The 17,591-nt window shown below is 40.1% G+C and overlaps 1 protein-coding gene across 3 annotated transcripts in view; it reads left to right on the top strand.

Annotated features, from left to right (window-relative positions):
- LOC111658409 (guanine nucleotide binding protein (G protein), alpha activating activity polypeptide, olfactory type) overlaps nucleotides 1–16,961 on the top strand; it is a 50,252-nt gene extending 33,291 nt beyond the window's left edge. For all 3 annotated transcript variants that reach the window (XM_087175281.1, XM_023410927.2, XM_023410928.2), the window contains 7 exons: nucleotides 9,940–9,994; nucleotides 10,093–10,166; nucleotides 12,347–12,405; nucleotides 13,300–13,420; nucleotides 14,604–14,734; nucleotides 14,824–14,891; nucleotides 15,674–16,961. In XM_087175281.1, the coding sequence (XP_087031407.1) occupies nucleotides 9,940–9,994; nucleotides 10,093–10,166; nucleotides 12,347–12,405; nucleotides 13,300–13,420; nucleotides 14,604–14,734; nucleotides 14,824–14,891; nucleotides 15,674–15,820 (655 nt within the window). In that variant the 3' untranslated portion in view covers nucleotides 15,821–16,961. The remainder of the gene's footprint in view (nucleotides 1–9,939; nucleotides 9,995–10,092; nucleotides 10,167–12,346; nucleotides 12,406–13,299; nucleotides 13,421–14,603; nucleotides 14,735–14,823; nucleotides 14,892–15,673) is intronic.
- The last annotated feature ends 630 nt before the right edge of the window (nucleotides 16,962–17,591 follow it).

Below are 17,591 nucleotides of genomic sequence, written 5' to 3'. Positions count from 1 at the left end.
GTGGGGGGGTCTGAATTGATCAAAGCGGGGTTTGACACGCGAGGAGACATTTTGCTGTCTAATCATGACAGGGGCTCCCAGCTCCTCACTCTCTCCCTGTTGCCTCACCAGAGTGAGCAACAGCAGACTTGGAGCCATGCTAAATCCACCAAAAACCACATGACCATGTGTGTGTTTAGCGTTGACATTAGCATGTTTTGTATCACATTTAATTTCAGACCCCTCAGTGCCTGCTCAGAGTTTGGCTTGCTTGTGTACTGTCGCTCTATAGGTTGTGTAGCTTGTAGGCCTGGTTAGCAGTGAGGCTAGCAGTTAGCAGTGTCCAGCCACACCCAGGCAAAAGGTCTCCCTCCACCTCAGCCACTAGTCAAACAAGCTTCAACTTTCACCTCCTGTGGAATGTGGTTGGGGGGGGGGCATAGCTATTTATAGAAACCTTTTATATTTCTCTGTCAAGATGGTTTGTTTCCCTAGACAGATTGAGCTGTGGGGTTTTTCATCAGGCTAGCCTGAAGGAGGTAGCTCAGAGGCTAACTTAAGTAAACATCCGGCTCCAGCACAAGCCATGGTTCAGCGGTTTTGGTTGGATGATTTATTGTTGTAGGCATTCTTAACCTGGGATTCTGGAGCATCTCAGTACTGATGACCACCAAATAGAGACTGGTCCATATCTATCTTAAAGTGTCCCGACAAGACAATATGCTATGCTTTGTGGTTCTTCAGCATGACACTTGTGTCTGTTGGTCAGACAAACAAAAGCAATTTGATAACATCACCTTGATCACTAAGAAATTGAGATGAACATTTTTCACAATTTTCTTATATTTTATAGACCCCATAAGTCTTTAAACCTATAACATACATACACTGCTGTCCCCTTGTGCTTTCAGACACACACCGGACACAACATAGTTTATTAGAGGATGTTAATGCTAATTGGGCTGGCATTAGATTCCACTAGCATTTTGCTATCAAATAAACTAGACATTGTGTTTGTTCTCTGCCATTTCTCATCCACTGTAGGGCTGCAACTAATGATTGTTTTTATTATTGATTAATCTACCCATTACTTTCTCGATTAATCCGTTGATATTTTTGCTCTATAAAATATCAGAAAATTGTGAAAAATGCCCATCATATCCTGGAAAATAGGTGACAGCTTTAAATTGCTAGTGTTGACAGGATAAAAGGACTAAACCTAAAGATATTCAACTTAGTATCGCACAAGACAAATAAAGGATGCACATTTTCACTTTTATGAAGTTGGAGGCAGCGTATGTTTTAGAATATTTGCTTGAAAAAAGACTTAAACAATTAATCCATAACTAGAATAGTTGGCGAATAATTTTTTTGTCAAGCAATTTATCGATTACTGAACTAATTGTTACTGCTCTAGTCCAGTATATTCAGAAAGTGGAGATGAAAGAAAAGGATCTAATTTTACTGAACAGCAATCTGATTAATATTATTTTTACAATGAAGCACTGAAATAATCTGCAGTACCCGTGTGGGTCCTCTGACCCTGTAATGACACTGTACACTCATTACTCTGTACACACATCCCGCTTATCACCAACACATCAAATCACTTCGAGTCCATTTCCCCTGATGTGCTGCTATCACAGAAACAACAGAGTAAAATAACTTTGGAGTTTGTACAGACCAGCTGCATTTGAAGCGGCTGTGAGTTTTTGATTTGGGTTGTTACATCGCCGTCACAACATCACAACAGTTACCACTTGGCCATAAAGGGTAATTTTCCAGCGTGTATTACCGTAACCAGGCCCATCTCACGGGACTCCTATTGACTGCTCCGTGACTTGTAACATCCTTATCAATTATCCCCACAGTTCAACTCATATAACCCTGTGCATCTAATTTATCACAACAGACACGGCGTCTGCCAGGATGTGACAGAATTCAGTAACTTTGTGTCTCTTTACATGCTACACACAACACATTACAGTCCTCCCTTCGCTGAAAATTAGACTTATTTTTGGTTGTGTGCTTGAAACGGTGACACTTTCTTAAATAATCTGTCTTCATAAGCCCAAATCTGCTGTGCCCTCCCACCACACACACACACACACACACACACACACACACACACACACACACACACACACACACACACACAAACACAGTGTGGAAAGCTAGCACAGAGCATGGTTCTGCTTTGTGTTGATGTATGGGAGAGTCTGGGAATGGAAGGATACAAGTGCAGCCTGGCTTAGGAAGAGACAGGGGGATAGAGAGAGAAAGATAGAGAGAGAGAGAGAGAGAGAGAGAGAGAGAGAGGAGTGGTATGGACTGACTGGGGTTGCCATGGGAACCCAGCTGCTAAAAGCAGGCAGGGTCAGTGTGGAAGAGAGAGCCTGTGTGCAGCAGGAGCGAAGGGATGCCACCCGGAGGCCTGTTTGTGAACTACACAAACAGCACAGAGGCCTGCACCGCTCAACTCCAGCTCTAACTGAATCTCACCCGGAAAATCTACGTGTTTAACATCTTACAATAAGATTTAAAAAAAAAAAAAAAAAAAAAAAGTAAAGATATGAACTTGTTTTTATTGAGGATTTCTTTCCTCATATTGATCATGGTTGATTTCTAATCACCAGCCACTTCAGCCTGAGAAAGCTCAGTTCAGGCTTATGCAATCTTCACTGATACCGTAGACTCCCCTGTCTGATATTAGTCATTGGTTATTGAGTTTTGATTAGGGGAAAAGAGGAAAAGCTCACTTTCACTGGGTCACCGGTCGACTTCCTGGCGGAACAACTAATTTGACATGGAGGCTGCGGTTGTTTGCGGGCGAGAGAATAGAAACCTGCTCAATATTGTTGATTAGACTATTTTTACTTGGTTTTCTATTTTTGGCACAGACTAATTCAGTAGCTGACAGATAGTATATCGATGTTGGGCTTCAATATTATTTAGAGGAACCCATAAGTCAATTTCACTGTGAGAACTGTTGTCGGGAGCTCCACATGGGACATGGTTCAGGCCTGAGTCCCCACTGTGGCTCAAACACTGAATTTGGGGGCTGAGTCTATTTTAAGCAGAGGTAATGTAATGGTCCACGTAGACACTGAACAGAGACAAAAGGGCATTACAATGTATTTTACATTTTTATACAACACCTTTCAAAACCATGACTTGATGCGGCCCTGGAAGGCGAATTGGCGGCCTTGAGATAAAGCAGGCACTTTTGTTTACACAAGATTTGGTTTGACTTTCAGGAGTGTCTCCGTTCTTGCTCCTATATTTAGGAAGTACCCACTGAGCCGTTGATGGATTTGTCTAGTTTCAGATCCATCTCCCAAACTGCACAGTGTTCCTGTTTGGATGGATGAGTTGAACCTCGGGCTCAGATCTTTCCACCAGGTGACCAGGATCCTGCACAGCTCCACCTTCACTTGGTCCCGCTGCACGTGGCTGCGTGTGCTGTACCAGCTCAATGATGAGCTGTGTTGTGCAGCTGGTTTTGTTCGGACGCTGGGTGGTGGCGTATGAGAAGACAGATGAAGCATGAAGGAAAAGTTTTAAAGCTGAGATATTAGATTACAGTTTGACAGGCATGTCATTAGAGGAATGATCCAAGTCGAGCTGAAACGATTAGTCGGATAATCGATTAATCGGTAAAGTTTTTATAAATTGTATGAGGAAAAACACCAAACCTTTGCTGTTTCCCGCTGCTCCAGTATGAGGATTATTTGCCAATTATCTCTTTATATCATAGTAAATTCAGTATCTTTGGGTTTAGACTTTTGGTGAAACAAAACAAGAATACGTCACATTGGAATCTAGGAAATTTACATTTTTATTATATTCAGACATTTTATTGACAAAATTAATATTTTAATCCAGGCAATAATTGACTGTTAACTAAAAATAGTCATTAGATTCTGCTCCAGACCCGAAGATGATTTTGTTTGTTTTATTTATTTATTTAATATCATGGTTAGTGATGAGCAGTCCTCTCTGTACTGTCATGTTTCTGCTTTTTGCATTTCCCAGACATCATTTGTTTGTTAAACTAGTGTGGTCGGAACAGTGATGCCATTTGCCGTCAGTTTCCCGTAAATTACCTTGTGAGTCCCTTTAGATGGTGCTCTTTCCATTCTTTTTTTTTTTTACTCATCAAGGGTGAATATTGTTGCTCATGCTTTTGTTCTCCCAATTATTTCCAAATGAATGTCATGATTCGTTGCTTTAAATATTTCTCTATGGTCATAGCAAAATAATTATGAGAAACAACTGAGCCAGAGTGAATATATTACACAGAACAATATGTACAAGCCTGTAAACTCAAACATTTAAATAAAGCTTTAGCATTGTGATGCTGCTGCCGTGTCCAGCAGAGAGTTTTAAAGCTCTGTCACCAGTCAGTTGCAGACTAAAGTGAAAGTCCATTATGCTGGCCTGAGCGGCTCAAAATATGGAAACTATTGATTGGATCCTCTGCTCTGCTAATTAAAGATGGTCCACTATTTGTAAAAAGTCAACCCAATTATCAAATGAGCACATGAGGCCGGGCGCTGCTGGTTGGTGTGAAGGTTGACTGTCTGTTGGAGGGGACTTTTTTTTTCCGGCCTTCACCCCAGCATTGTTGCAACCTCTCTCTGTCTTTTTCCTCTTTCTACATGTTCACAAACGACTCTTTATTTTTGCACACATGCTGTCTTGATACATTCGGTTTATTTTGGCACAAATTTGAGTGTTTAAACTCAATTATTGCCGTTTGGTTCACTTCTTTGCCGGTTGGCTACTTTGTCTTGTTTGTAGCTTTATTTGTATTTAGGCCTGTTTGTTTGTTTGTTTGTTTGTTCCTTTGTTCATTTGTTTGTTTGTTTGTTGTCGCTCTCCAAAAGCGACCTAATGGAACAAGAGCTTGTATCGGCACCCTGGTTCAGGAAGAAGCCCCCATAGAGATGGGTGACCCATGTCCCCCGAGCCCCGGCATGGAGCATTTTAATACCTCCGCCTCTCCAGTACCACCACCGTCTTCCCTCTACCCCCTTTTCTGCTCAATGGGCAGCAACATGTGACCTGGACCACGTGGGGGCTGAGGCCTGAGGCCCCCCAGCATCAACTGTCCCTCAACATATTGGTGTGTCTGTGTGTGTCTGTGTGTGTAGTCATGCTTGTGTCTGTGTTTTATGGAAAGATGAGGCCAACAACACAGAAAGACCAGGCCAAGTCAAGTGATACTGTCCACAACAAAGCCTATACATAGCAACACAGACTGGCCCGCAGGACGAGTACAATGTGTTTTGGCTAAATACAGAGACAACCAAGCCCTGCAGACAGAGACAGAGGGACTGTAATAGACAAGATAGTAGTGGACTTTTTAAATTTAACCTGCCAATTCAGAACAAACTGTTATGGAATAGTAAAAGGCCTCTAGATGTGGGGTGGGGGGGGTGGGGGACAGTGTGGAAGAATAAAAAGATGAGTGAGTAATTACAGGTGGATTAATGTCGTTTGATGGTCTAAAGTGGGAAAATTTTCCATGTAGGTGCTGTAGACATATTAAAAACAATGTGAAAAACCGCTAGCCTTTTATTCCTCCAATCCACTCATTTACCCAGAATGACCACATCACATAATGATCTGGAAACAGTTCTGGGAGGAAACTGGAGAAAGCAGCACAAACCACAGATTTACTTGGACCTGAAACGCAGCTCGTCTCCTCGTAGCACTCGACCAGAACAGCTGGAGTCACTGAAAACTGCACCTAAACCTTTTGATAAGGCACTATCTGGACAGCCACTCGCTAATCAATGTTATCTTTTACTGCATTTTTCCTGGATCCAGGACCCTTGTTCTTTCTTTCTTTCTTTTTTTTTCTTGCTGGGTACAAGGACTATATTTGGCTCTCCAGTGCTCTACCAATAGTACTTCTGTCACATGGCAGTCACAAAGCGCTCAGTAATTATAACCTAGCTAGGTTTCTGCAAGGAAGGCTTACTAAAAATACTCCCACATTGTTGGAGCGATGGGGTAAAAGCTGGAGGTTTTGTGTGTGAATACGTGTCTGTGTCTGCTCAGGCGAGATGAGTGTGTGTGAAACTCTGTTGTGTCTTTTTAAACACAGTCAGATGGGTTTGCTGGTTGTGTTCGTCTTAGTCCCAGAGAAGCACTAATTGAAAAAAGTAGATGTCATTAATAGTGTGATTTGCTAAATGTGTTTCCAACTTATTGTACGACTACAAAGCAAAGTCACACAACACCTCTGCATGTTGCTGAGGTCATTCCAGATGTGTATTTTTGTAGAAGATGATGTGTGATTTCTTCTTTTTTTTTTGCTTACATTCATTTCACACTAAAACACACTTGGTAGCTTTTTCAACACAAAGAAACAAAAATTGATGAACTGTGTAGTTGATCAACACTAAATAACTAACTAACTTGATTATGGATTAAACATCAATTTGTCATGTCAACGTGGTTTGATTTCTTAGAATTTGATTTGCTGCCTTTTTGTCTTATGTGATGATCAGCTATGGCTTTAGGAGTATGTGGTGGACATGATTCACTATTTTATGACATTTTATAGATGACACAATTAGTTGAGGAAGTAATCAGCAGACTAATCAATGACGAAAATTAGAAAAATATTAGTTGCAGCCCTTATATATTGGAGAAGAACAAACATTTTGAAACCTGCTTTGTTTGAATCAGTTTTGTCTGCTAGAGCTGTGGTTCTTAACCTGGATGCTGGGAAGCCAGTAAGTAAATTAACAAGATAAAGGCTGCAACAAATGATTTTATTCATTATCGATTAATCTGTGGATTATTTTTGGATAAATCATTTACTCTATGAAATGTCTATGAAAAAAAAAATCCCACCACATCTTCACATGTCTTGTTTTGTTTCCATCTGAAATCAAAAACCCAAAATATTTGAAAAACAACAAATCTTGTCATTTGAGATTCTGAAATCTGAGTCTCTTTTTGCTTGAAAAATGACTGAAACAAATAATTGATTATCAAAATTTCTATCTACTGACTAATCAATCAATTGCAGCTCTAAATGAAACGATATCCTGGGTAAGAAATTAGAAAAATAACAAAATTCTCATATAATTATTTTGTGTATATTTATATATATATTTTTTTTTTTACTTTTTATTTTAAATCTTTGCTTCTTTTCTTTCTTGTGAAATATTTTATAGTTTTTACATCTTCAGGTTTCAAAAGGATTCATGAGCAGGAGAAATCAAACTTCGATTCAACTGCCTACAGTTTATTGGACAAGATCACAGGATACAAAAAAAAAAAAAAAAAAAAAAAAAAAAAAGATATGAGCGCCTGCCCGTCAGAACAGGGTGTATTTAATCTCCAGGTTCAGGCCTTTAGTGTTTATAGAGAGGTTAAAGTTCAGGTCCATCAGTTCAGTTTTGCAGCTTGGCCAAAAAGTAACAACTGTTCAAAGGTTGGGGTGGAAGCGTTGGACTCCTCCACTGTAGCCAGAAAAGAATTGTGGGAATTTTACATACTAGATTAGACCTCTGATCAGCCTGCGGAGATGATTTGGCACACGTATCTCGTCTGGTTAATAAGTACAGAGTGCAGTGTGTACTAAAATAATAAATGAGCAATTTTTAGATGTCACTTAAGGCTGTGGAAAAATTTGATATGCACCTGTCATTTTTGTGACCGTTCAAAGATTAAACAATTAACCAAATAAACCAAATCAAAAGATGTCATAATATTTGCTTGCAGATTTAATCATATACCAACAGAAATTACATGTAGTTTTTTAGTATTAAACTGAATGTAGCTCATTTTGCACATATATATATACTCCTTTCCTTTCCCCCTCACTGTGTGTTGTGTCTGGAGATACAGTAGCTGCAGCTTGCATATGAACATGAACTCTGTGTGAGAAAGTCGAGTGCTCTTTCAGAAATAGCCTTACTTCTCCTTTTGTGTAAGGCACAAATAAAGTCGCTGTGATGAAAACATTGTTGTCAGAGCACATGAGCGGGGTCTCTGTTATCTAATGCTTCATAATGGACCATTCATTCTTGGTCATTTCATCCTAGATGGGTGTGTGAGGTGGGCTACTTTTTTTTTTTAAGGGCTGAATTGAGCATGAACTGTCAACTATCCCAGGCTGAAACCAAACAGAAACCCAAACCCTGACTATTAGTCCAATATGCATTCATTTTTTTTGTATGCTGCAGTCATGTTGTCTGGTCTTGTGGCATCCTGAAGCCACAGACGGTTTGGGTGAAAAATGAGGGACGGTGAGATGCAGTAGGCTGTTTGGTCCACATTTGTGTCCTACATACCAGAGTCACTCACCAACTTCTCTTCTCTTCAAGAAATACCTGACGCACCTTCATCCTCTCTGCTGTATCTTTTACTTCATTTACTCCCATACAAAAATACACTTAGAACCTTTCTCGCTATTGTAGTTTTCTTTATTTTTCTTTAATAGTATTGTTGTCAGGTCCCTGGCAAGGCAGTTTCCTGAAATGAATCTTTATTTCCTTTCCTGGATTTTAATGTAGGAATAATCCAGGCTAACATATTGGACTGTAACTAACAACTTATTGAAAACTCCTATCACAATTACCTAAAACCCAAGTTATTCAAATATTGTGACTTGTCAAAACAAAAGTCTAAAGCCCAAACATAATCTATTCACAATTAAGGATGAGGAGAAACTGTAAATTTAAGAAGCTGGGACTGTAAAATGTGGCTTTTTTGCTGAAAAAAACACATTTAAATAATTTTTTTTTAAAAAGAAAAAAAAGTTGCAGCATTATTTTCTGTTGATCCACAAATCGATTACCAAATTCACCAGTAGTTACAAATCTTTGTTGCAAAATAGAGAGAGGTTTTTGTCCCTTTCTGTGACTTTTAAGGCTCTTTAGGGAGTTCTACAATTCATTTCCATTTGGTGCTGACAAACATTCCTACTACCAGTATTTTCAAGGGTATTTTATTTTAATTTCTAACCCCAGTGTGGTCCACTGTTGCCCCTGTATTAAGTCAGTTAAGGGAAGCTAAATGTCTAAACTGTACTGAAGAGACCTATTGAGTGTCAAAGGACTCTTTTATTGATGTATACATAACCAGTCACATCAAATACCTTTCTAAGTGCTTTTTCCTTTGTACTGTATTAATACAGTCTTTGTTTTAGCCTAGATGCATTATGGCCCTTCTGTCGGCTTTGTTGTGGTCTTTTCATGGCGTGATCCAGACCATCCAGGGGCCTGAGTGACTGTGTGTCCCCAGCCTCAGTGTCCTGAGCCTGCCTGCTGTGCTGCAGAGAGGCCCAGCTGCTGCTGCTGCTGCTGCTGCTGCTGCTGCTGCTACCGCTGCACATGCTCTCTCAGTAGTGAAGAGACGGCAACAGCAAGCTGTCTAACCTCCACAATAACCGCCTTATGTAATCACTCTGGCTAGAGACAGACCAAAATAGCTCAGACTGAGCAGCCCTGCCCTCTTGTGGTAACCATCTGCCTTAACACCGGCCTGTCGAGCCTCTACAGGGAGTCAGACATGGCGGCCGCCTCTTGCAGCATTCACTGTAGATGACATGAACATGAGCTTAATATTCATTTCAAACTGGTGCTGCACAAGAGATGGATTTAATAAGTAACATCCCATTTGTGATGTGATCAGATTTGAAGATGTGTGATACAGTTGCAGTTAATGGATGTGTTCATTTAAATGGATTCATTTGTTTTTGGATTGGTTTAGCATGAAAGTGGCTTTGGGTTTTCCTGAGATGAAACGTTATTCACTGCTTCTGGTTGTGGAATCAGTATTTATGGAGATAAATGTCATTTATTTCCTAGTTTTCTTATGTAGTATCATTAAATGTTTAATGCAGGTAAATCTCAATGACTTTGTTGTTCCTGCACCCTGTAGAAATGGATAAAGTGCAAAATCTGAGTCTGTTCTTTTTCTGTTCTGTTGCAGTTTCCTGGACAGAATTGACTCTGTAAGACAGAGCGACTACACACCAACGGACCAGGTGAGTCCTCCTGTTCATCTGCCCACTATCAGGGCTACGAATCGCCCTCAAAGCCTTTCTCCTGAACTGGATCTCTCCTCTGTTCCCATGTTTCACAGGACCTGTTACGCTGCCGAGTGTTAACTTCAGGGATTTTCGAGACGAGGTTCCAAGTAGACAAAGTGAACTTTCAGTAAGTCTTTGCTCAGCTTTTACTGGGATACACATGATGAAGACATGTTTGCATCTAATTTATTCTTTGGTCACGTAACTTTTTTTTCGGAGCTTGGTCATACATTTCTCATCATATAAATGCTGCCAAAAAAAAACTCTGAAACAAATACCTTTTTGTGACTTGTGAATTTTATTCTGAAATCTAACTTTAGTACTGTAATTCGGAAAAAATAAAGCCTATATAAAACACAGAACTCTCATTCCCACCAAACGCAGAAACAGAGGGACAATCAGAATATCTGCAGGTCTTACAAGAGGCCTTAGAAGATAGTAATAAGCAACAGGCAATAATGTTATTTATAAGATTTTTCTGTTGGTGATTCTTAGCAAGAACGGACAAGTCTATTGTTCCAGACCTTACTGTATTAGTCATTTTTTAATCGGCTAATTCCTCCGCCCATGTTTTGCTGCTCATCAAGGTTGTTTACTGATTAATTAATTAGGAATAATAGAAATTATAGTTGTATACAGCTGGAATTTGAGGCCTTATCATTCGTACTGGTTGTCATTGATATTTTTCATATTCTACTCATCATGATTGTGAAACAAGTATTAAATTACTTTCTTTGTGGTATTAAAAATGTCTTAGAAAGTCATGAATTTTACTTGGTCAACCCTTCAGAAACCCTGCAGGAAAAACAAATAAGTCCATAAATAACTCCCACATGGAAATCATGTCAGTGTGCTTCGACAATCACCCTTCCACATTAAAAGAAAAGAAAAAACACACATGCCCCACAAAAGTTTTTCTGTCCTGTCCACATCCGGCATGACGTTCATTCTTATGCAGCAACTTGTCCTAACTCTTGTCACCCAGTCCTGAAAAGGAGGCTCTCCAGGCGTTTTTTTAGTTTCTGCGAATAATTTTCTTTTTTTAAAACATTTCTTAGTACCTCCATATTGCATCACTGTTGCACCAATAATACCAGTTTTAAGAATGCCCTCTCGGGTGTTATTGCTATATTTACCTTGGCCTCGTGTTAAGAGCCTGAAATGTCATAAGTTTGTGTCCCGTAACAGCAATTCGTCCTTTCACAAAACACTGAAGCCAAACCTGCTCGGCGGCGGGAAGCTGAGGCGGAAAAGAACGTCAGAGTTCTGTCAAAGTTCTCAGAGAAAGCGACCCAAGAGCACGACTAGGGGCAGATGTAAAAGTAATCTTTACATCCATCCATCCATCCAATCCAAGCAGGAAAAATCCCAAAAAAACACAGGCAAGGTCAAAAACACAATCAGGTATGAGGAGGGCTGTATATACAAGGCAACTAATGAGGGATAGGGTGAGCAGGTTGGTGGGGAGGAAGAGCAGGTCAGGTGATTCTGCTGGTGGGAAAAGCAGGCTGGTAAGAATACACGTATGCACAAACATGTGGACAGAATGAATGAAAAGACTGATAATGAGCAGAGCGAAAGTCAAAACCTCGACAGTCATCTAAAAATCTCAGAGGAATGGCCTGCGGTCGACCGGTGTGATCTCTGAGCCAGCTCAAACTTATTGACCGCTGCTCGCAGTTATAAGAGCTGCCGATAAAAGTTTGAGTAAATGTTCCGTAACTGCCTTGATGATGTCAGATGAGATGACCCATTTCCGCAGTCGCAGACACAACAGACTTATTCTACCATCTGAAACGGGCCTTTGTATCAAATTATATCATCCCAAATGATTGATAAAAAAGCTCTGGGACACGACTTCCCTTTGGGGGTGCATTTTACATTATTCATCTGTGATGACTTCCAAACATCCAGCCAGGGTCACACAGGGTACTGAGTCCGTGCAAATAATGCTGTTCTTCATATTATTTATTCATTAATGGATTATTCATGTGTCCGGACTGGTTCCATTAAGATCTACAATCCCTTTTCGCAAACCAGACCTTAGATCAGGAGCAGGTTTAGCCGGAGAGAGACAGAAAACTGATCTTTTGCTCGTGACGATCTAAATAAACATGTCTTTATATGAATAATTGTTAAAATAAAAGTGGTGTGTAACGTTTCTCACGCCAGCCAACTACAGTACAATATGTACCTGACGGCCTCAGTCCTGTCCCAGCAGAGATATGAACTCTGTGACCACAAGAGGGCAGCAGCGAGTGTGTTGTTGTGTCTAGAGTCTGACCCAGTATTTTTTCTCCTCCACAGCATGTTTGATGTTGGGGGCCAGAGAGATGAAAGGAGAAAATGGATCCAGTGCTTTAACGGTGAGACTCTCTGCCTCTTTGTTCTTATCTCTCTTCAGATAGTCACACTGTACATCCTCGACCCAAACACCGTCTCCTCCCATCACACCTCGTCTGTCTTTAAGTATTTGCTGCCAGCTTCAGCGTCACCTCATCTCTTGCTCTTAGGTCATTTCTACACATGTCAGATGTCAAACAGCTGCCTTTCATTGTTTAGACACATTTATCAAGCGACTTACTTCTACTCCAGGCCAGGTGCAGCTCTCCAGTGAGATTGATCATATGTATTCTCAGTGAAGGAATAGCCAATCAGAGATATACTGTAGATTAACCCTACACCTGCCACATTGTACATTATTTAAAAGAAATCCTTCCAATTTCTTCAATGTTTTTCTGCAATTACAGTATATAATTATCATTTTTTTAAAGGTTCATTTTACTGGTGTGAAATCTTTAAATGTCTCAGAATATATAACATGGGAACAATCTAATATATTTATAATGTGTAAATAGAGATGACGTCAGAGAAATCATTTAATTTAGTGCCATGCTGACAAGTAAATAAAATCAATGCAAGACTTATTATTGTTTGTTTGCACCACTGATAAGTGTTTTGGGGTGGTCTTCTTATTCTTATTACTATTACTATTATTTGTACTATTATAATCATCATCAGGCAGAAAACAAAGGTGTGCTCCGCTTGTTTCCGTACTGCTGTTATCTAAGACCTGTAGAGCTCCCGTAACTTTCATTTCTAAATCAAAAGAAGTTTGATAAATAGTTTTTATTCTTAAGTTTGTGAGCAAGTGTAAAAGTGAAAAGTTTTATTTTCATCTTTCTCTTAAGTCCAAAATTCAGCTTTTAAAAGTTTGATAAATACAGACTCTGATGTAGTACCTGTGCTCTTCCCTCCAGACGTCACTGCTATCATCTTCGTGGTGGCCAGCAGCAGCTACAACATGGTAATAAGGGAAGACAATAACACCAACAGGCTACGGGAAGCCCTGGACCTCTTCCGCAGTATTTGGAACAACAGGTGAGATAGGAACATGAGCGAGGTTTGAGCTGGGTTAACGTTTCTCTGCTCTTTCATTCCTACTTCCTCTCACTCTCTGCTGTCTTAGTGTCGTTTATCTGCGGAGGCTCGCCTCAAACATGCAGGTGGTGCGAGGAGGTTGAATCAAATGGGGGGATGGATTTAGATTTTTTCTTTTAGTTTTAATTCAAATGGATCAAAACTTGAGTCCAGTGGTTTCAGTTCAGTCTTCTCTTGACATGTCCTGGTTTTTAAATGAAGAATAAAAGTTCAGTGAAGTGCAGTGGCTTCAACCAATAAAACAAATGTAATCTTTAAAACTGGTTTGAATTCAAAAATAAACCACATCATACATCAGCAGCAGTGCTGTGGAGAGACTGTGTGGGCACTTCAGTGCTAATCATTCTCACATCTGCTGGTCATGTGAAAAGAATGATATATTTTGGGAAAATGCGTTTAATCCGAAGATATATTTTAGGTGATGAGATTCCTAAGCACAATTAGATATTTCATTTTGGACAGAAGTCATATTAAGAAGCAACCTGTATCTCAACCTCTATTCAACTGGTTGTCTGAAAAAAAAAAAGACATTAACTAAAAAATGTTCTTAGACGACTTTAAGGATTTGTGACTGACTTTTCCCTGCAGAGTTAGGGGAGACATTTCTCTTAAAACAGGAGAGAAGGATCAAACAGTGAATTCATTTAAACATTTGGACATAAAACAGTCCAATAAATGCATTCTCCATTGCTGATGTTTGTTTTGTCCTTTAAAAAAAAAAGAATTGTTTTGAATAAAATTTAAAAAGCAAGTTTACTGCAGTCATATTCTTGCAGATGCTGTGACCAGCATCTAATATTCATCTTAAATATATCAGGTTAACTTTAGTTTAAAGCAACAGTTCATTGTAAAATGTAGTCATAAGAAATCGAACTGATATTCAGAGCACCAGTCATTCATCAGTTTAACTTTCTTTCAGCAATTTAACTTGGACTTGTTTGGCCAAGATCAGACCACACAATATTGGCTTGATGAAGTATATACTGTACATACAAATAGTAACAGCTTGTTGTTATAGGGCGCTGTAGCTTAAACATTTGGAGCCATGCTGCCTGTTATTGACCCCTCTGCATGCAGTGCTGCTGTTTCTCCTCTAATGGCGTTTGTGGATTTGTTTTTTCAGATGGTTACGCACTATATCGGTCATATTATTCCTGAACAAGCAGGACATGCTGGCTGAGAAAGTATTAGCTGGAAAATCCAAAATTGAAGACTACTTCCCTGAATATGCTCGCTACACCATACCAAATGAAGGTCTGTGCTCCTCTAACACTCATGTCCTTGTCCAGTGTTTAACTGTATCACATCAGTCTGTGTTAACTGTCAATGTGTTGTTGCTTCAGCAACTCCCGAACCTGGCGAAGACCCGAGAGTGACGAGAGCTAAGTTCTTCATCCGAGACGAGTTTCTTGTAAGTATATGTGGGCTGTTTGAAGTGAGCTGAAGTTAATGAGTGTCCAGCCGTGAACAGCCGTGTCCTGTTAATTCATAACTCAGTTCTCAGTGCTGCTGGATTCAAGCCATATACATACAGTATACCAGCTGTTCATTTCATGTAGAACTTGATAAAACACTCCTGCTGACGCTGAATGACCTGCCTGTTATTGATTTAAAAATTCTATACGGTGAACAGTTAATAAATAATCTGAACTCAAGGTCCACTTATTAACTGGTGTTGTTTGCTGCTACATTACATAACAGTTAAATATATCCTGATACAGTTTCCAAGGTCAAGGATAAACTTCAATGCTTGTTATTTATATTGATACTTTATTATTAGTAGTTTTAGGGTAGTGGTATCCACAAAGTGCAGAAAATAAAGAGTCAGAAGATGGTAAAGGACAGTGAAGTGTTCAAACCACTCAAAGCTAGAGTTTCAGGCAATGGAGCTAGTTAAAGGATAAGACTGTTGTATTTTTCTTAGACGACGCACACAATGCAACGCTGAATGATGATGCAAAATGATGATGATGATGATGATGATGATGATGATGATGATTAGAAAGTGATCGAAACTACAATTCACTGCTCACTACTGAGTGAATGAGGGAACGAGGGGCTGATCTTGGACACAGGCTCGTTGAAGGAACTCCACAGTTGAAAACACCAGAGGAGCTTGAACCTCGTCTCCTTCGGTCATATCAGAGATGAAGTGACACCCCCCTGATCTGTGTCTGGTCTCTCTCCCCTCAGCGGATCAGCACTGCGAGCGGCGACGGCAGACACTACTGCTACCCCCACTTCACCTGTGCCGTGGACACAGAGAACATCCGGCGGGTGTTCAACGACTGCCGGGACATCATCCAGAGAATGCACCTGCGGCAGTACGAACTCTTGTGATGGGAGACCGCCGCTGTCAGCCTTCTGTGTTTTTTCTCCACCATTCTGCATCCTTGACGAACCCTTCTTCCTCCTCCTCCTCCTCCTCCTCCTTCCTCCTACTCCTCTTCCTCCTCCTCGTCTTCACCCCAAAACTTCACCCTTCTCCTCCCCCAAAGAAACCCTCAACAACCCCTGACCACCCCCTCCTGTCGAGGACTATGAAGTACTACTGAAGTGTGTCAAATCCTCTTCCTCTTCTTAACTTCTTAGCTTTTTGTACTTCTTTTTTTTTTTTTCTCTGAGACAGATTCATCCCCATTTCACCGATGTAAAAGGAAGGTTGGGGAACAAAGTTGTTGCGTGCCGCTTCTAATTTTTTTTTTCTCTTTTTCTTTTACTCCTTCCTTTTGAATGCCTTGATTTTTGTCATTCCACTAAGCCTTGGGCTACCTCCTTTTTTTTTTTTTTTTTTTTTTTTTTTTTTTTTTTTTTTTTTTTTTTTTTTTTTTTTTGCCCCTTCGTGTCCTTCTGTTTTTTGGCTTTGTCATTGGACCTGAACTGGTGGGTGTGGATACATAAAAACACACCTACAGGACCTCAGTGTAGAGGCAGTGTGTGTGTGTGTTAATGTGTGTGTGTGTGTGCGTAATGGAAGAGTAGGAGGAATGCCATGTGAGAGAGCGCATATGTGTGTGTTTATGTTTGTATGTCACCTGCCGGTTAAAAGCCGGCATCACCACCATGACCTTTGCCCCAGTTTTTTTTTTGTTTTTGTTTTTGTTTTGTTTTTTAGTTGATTTTTTTGCCCCGTCACCCCCTCCGACCTGCTTCTTCTTCTCTCCGCGTGGAAGACGACTGGACGCCGAAGAAAGCGGAGAGGACGGAGGGGAAACCGAGTGGATGAAGAGATAAATGCACTTTGCATCAGGTTCCTTAATAACTTTTTTTGTTTTTTTTTTTGTTGTTGTTGTTGTTGTTGTTTTTTCTCCAGAGGAAGCATACACACAATGTAGCATCACAATATTTATTACCCTGTCACGATGTTAGCTTGCCGAGCTGCAGAGGGTGGACCGAGCAGCCGAGAGACATGTGGAGCGAAAGATTACACGACGTAAAATACGACAAGGACGACGTGAAGAAGGATTTAAATGAAGGAAAAGGGGACTGAGCTCTCTGCACCTTAGCCCTGCTGCCTCCACGGACTCGGACCTGCCTCCTTTTTTCCACACAAACCATCGTTTTAGCTTAGAGATACTGATGGGAGGGGAGGGTGGGGTGGGGCGGGAGGGGAGAGAAAAATGTATTGTTCTTTTTTCTTTTCTTTTCTTTTTCTTTTCTTTTTTTCCTTTTTGGTTTTGTTTTTTTTGTTAACTTGTACACTGTGCAAGGTTGAATTATCCTGTACAGACTGTAAAATGTAATATTATTTTGTACAACTTAATTGAAAGAAAAACAAATCTACTTGTAGATCTTTGTGCCTTGATTATGGCTGTACCTGTAAATGAGCTCAGATGTAAGTATGTTTTCGACTGCGCTGTACAGCTTGATGTCAAACTCTATCGGCAGCGGAAGACTGCGGGTAGGGGACTTTCTCTGTAGAGTTTAGTTTTTTCTGGTTTATAAAAAAAAAAGGAAATGCTGTTTAGTAAAAAATAAAAAATAGGGAAAAAATCCTAAAAACCTGTATACATTATGCAAATTAACCACTTACCTGCAGTGAAGACCAGATGTTGCAGCGCCATGCCTTTTTTTTTTGTTTTGTTTTCTTTTATTGGTTTTCTTTTTCCTC

This window comes from Seriola lalandi, unplaced genomic scaffold, assembly GCF_002814215.2.
Source record: "Seriola lalandi dorsalis isolate HSWRI2012SDOR001 ecotype SW California unplaced genomic scaffold, Sedor1 jcf7180002054441, whole genome shotgun sequence".
NCBI lineage: Eukaryota > Metazoa > Chordata > Actinopteri > Carangiformes > Carangidae > Seriola > Seriola lalandi.
Note: the sequence above shows the minus strand (reverse complement) of the source record. Positions and strands in the feature narration are given on the sequence as shown.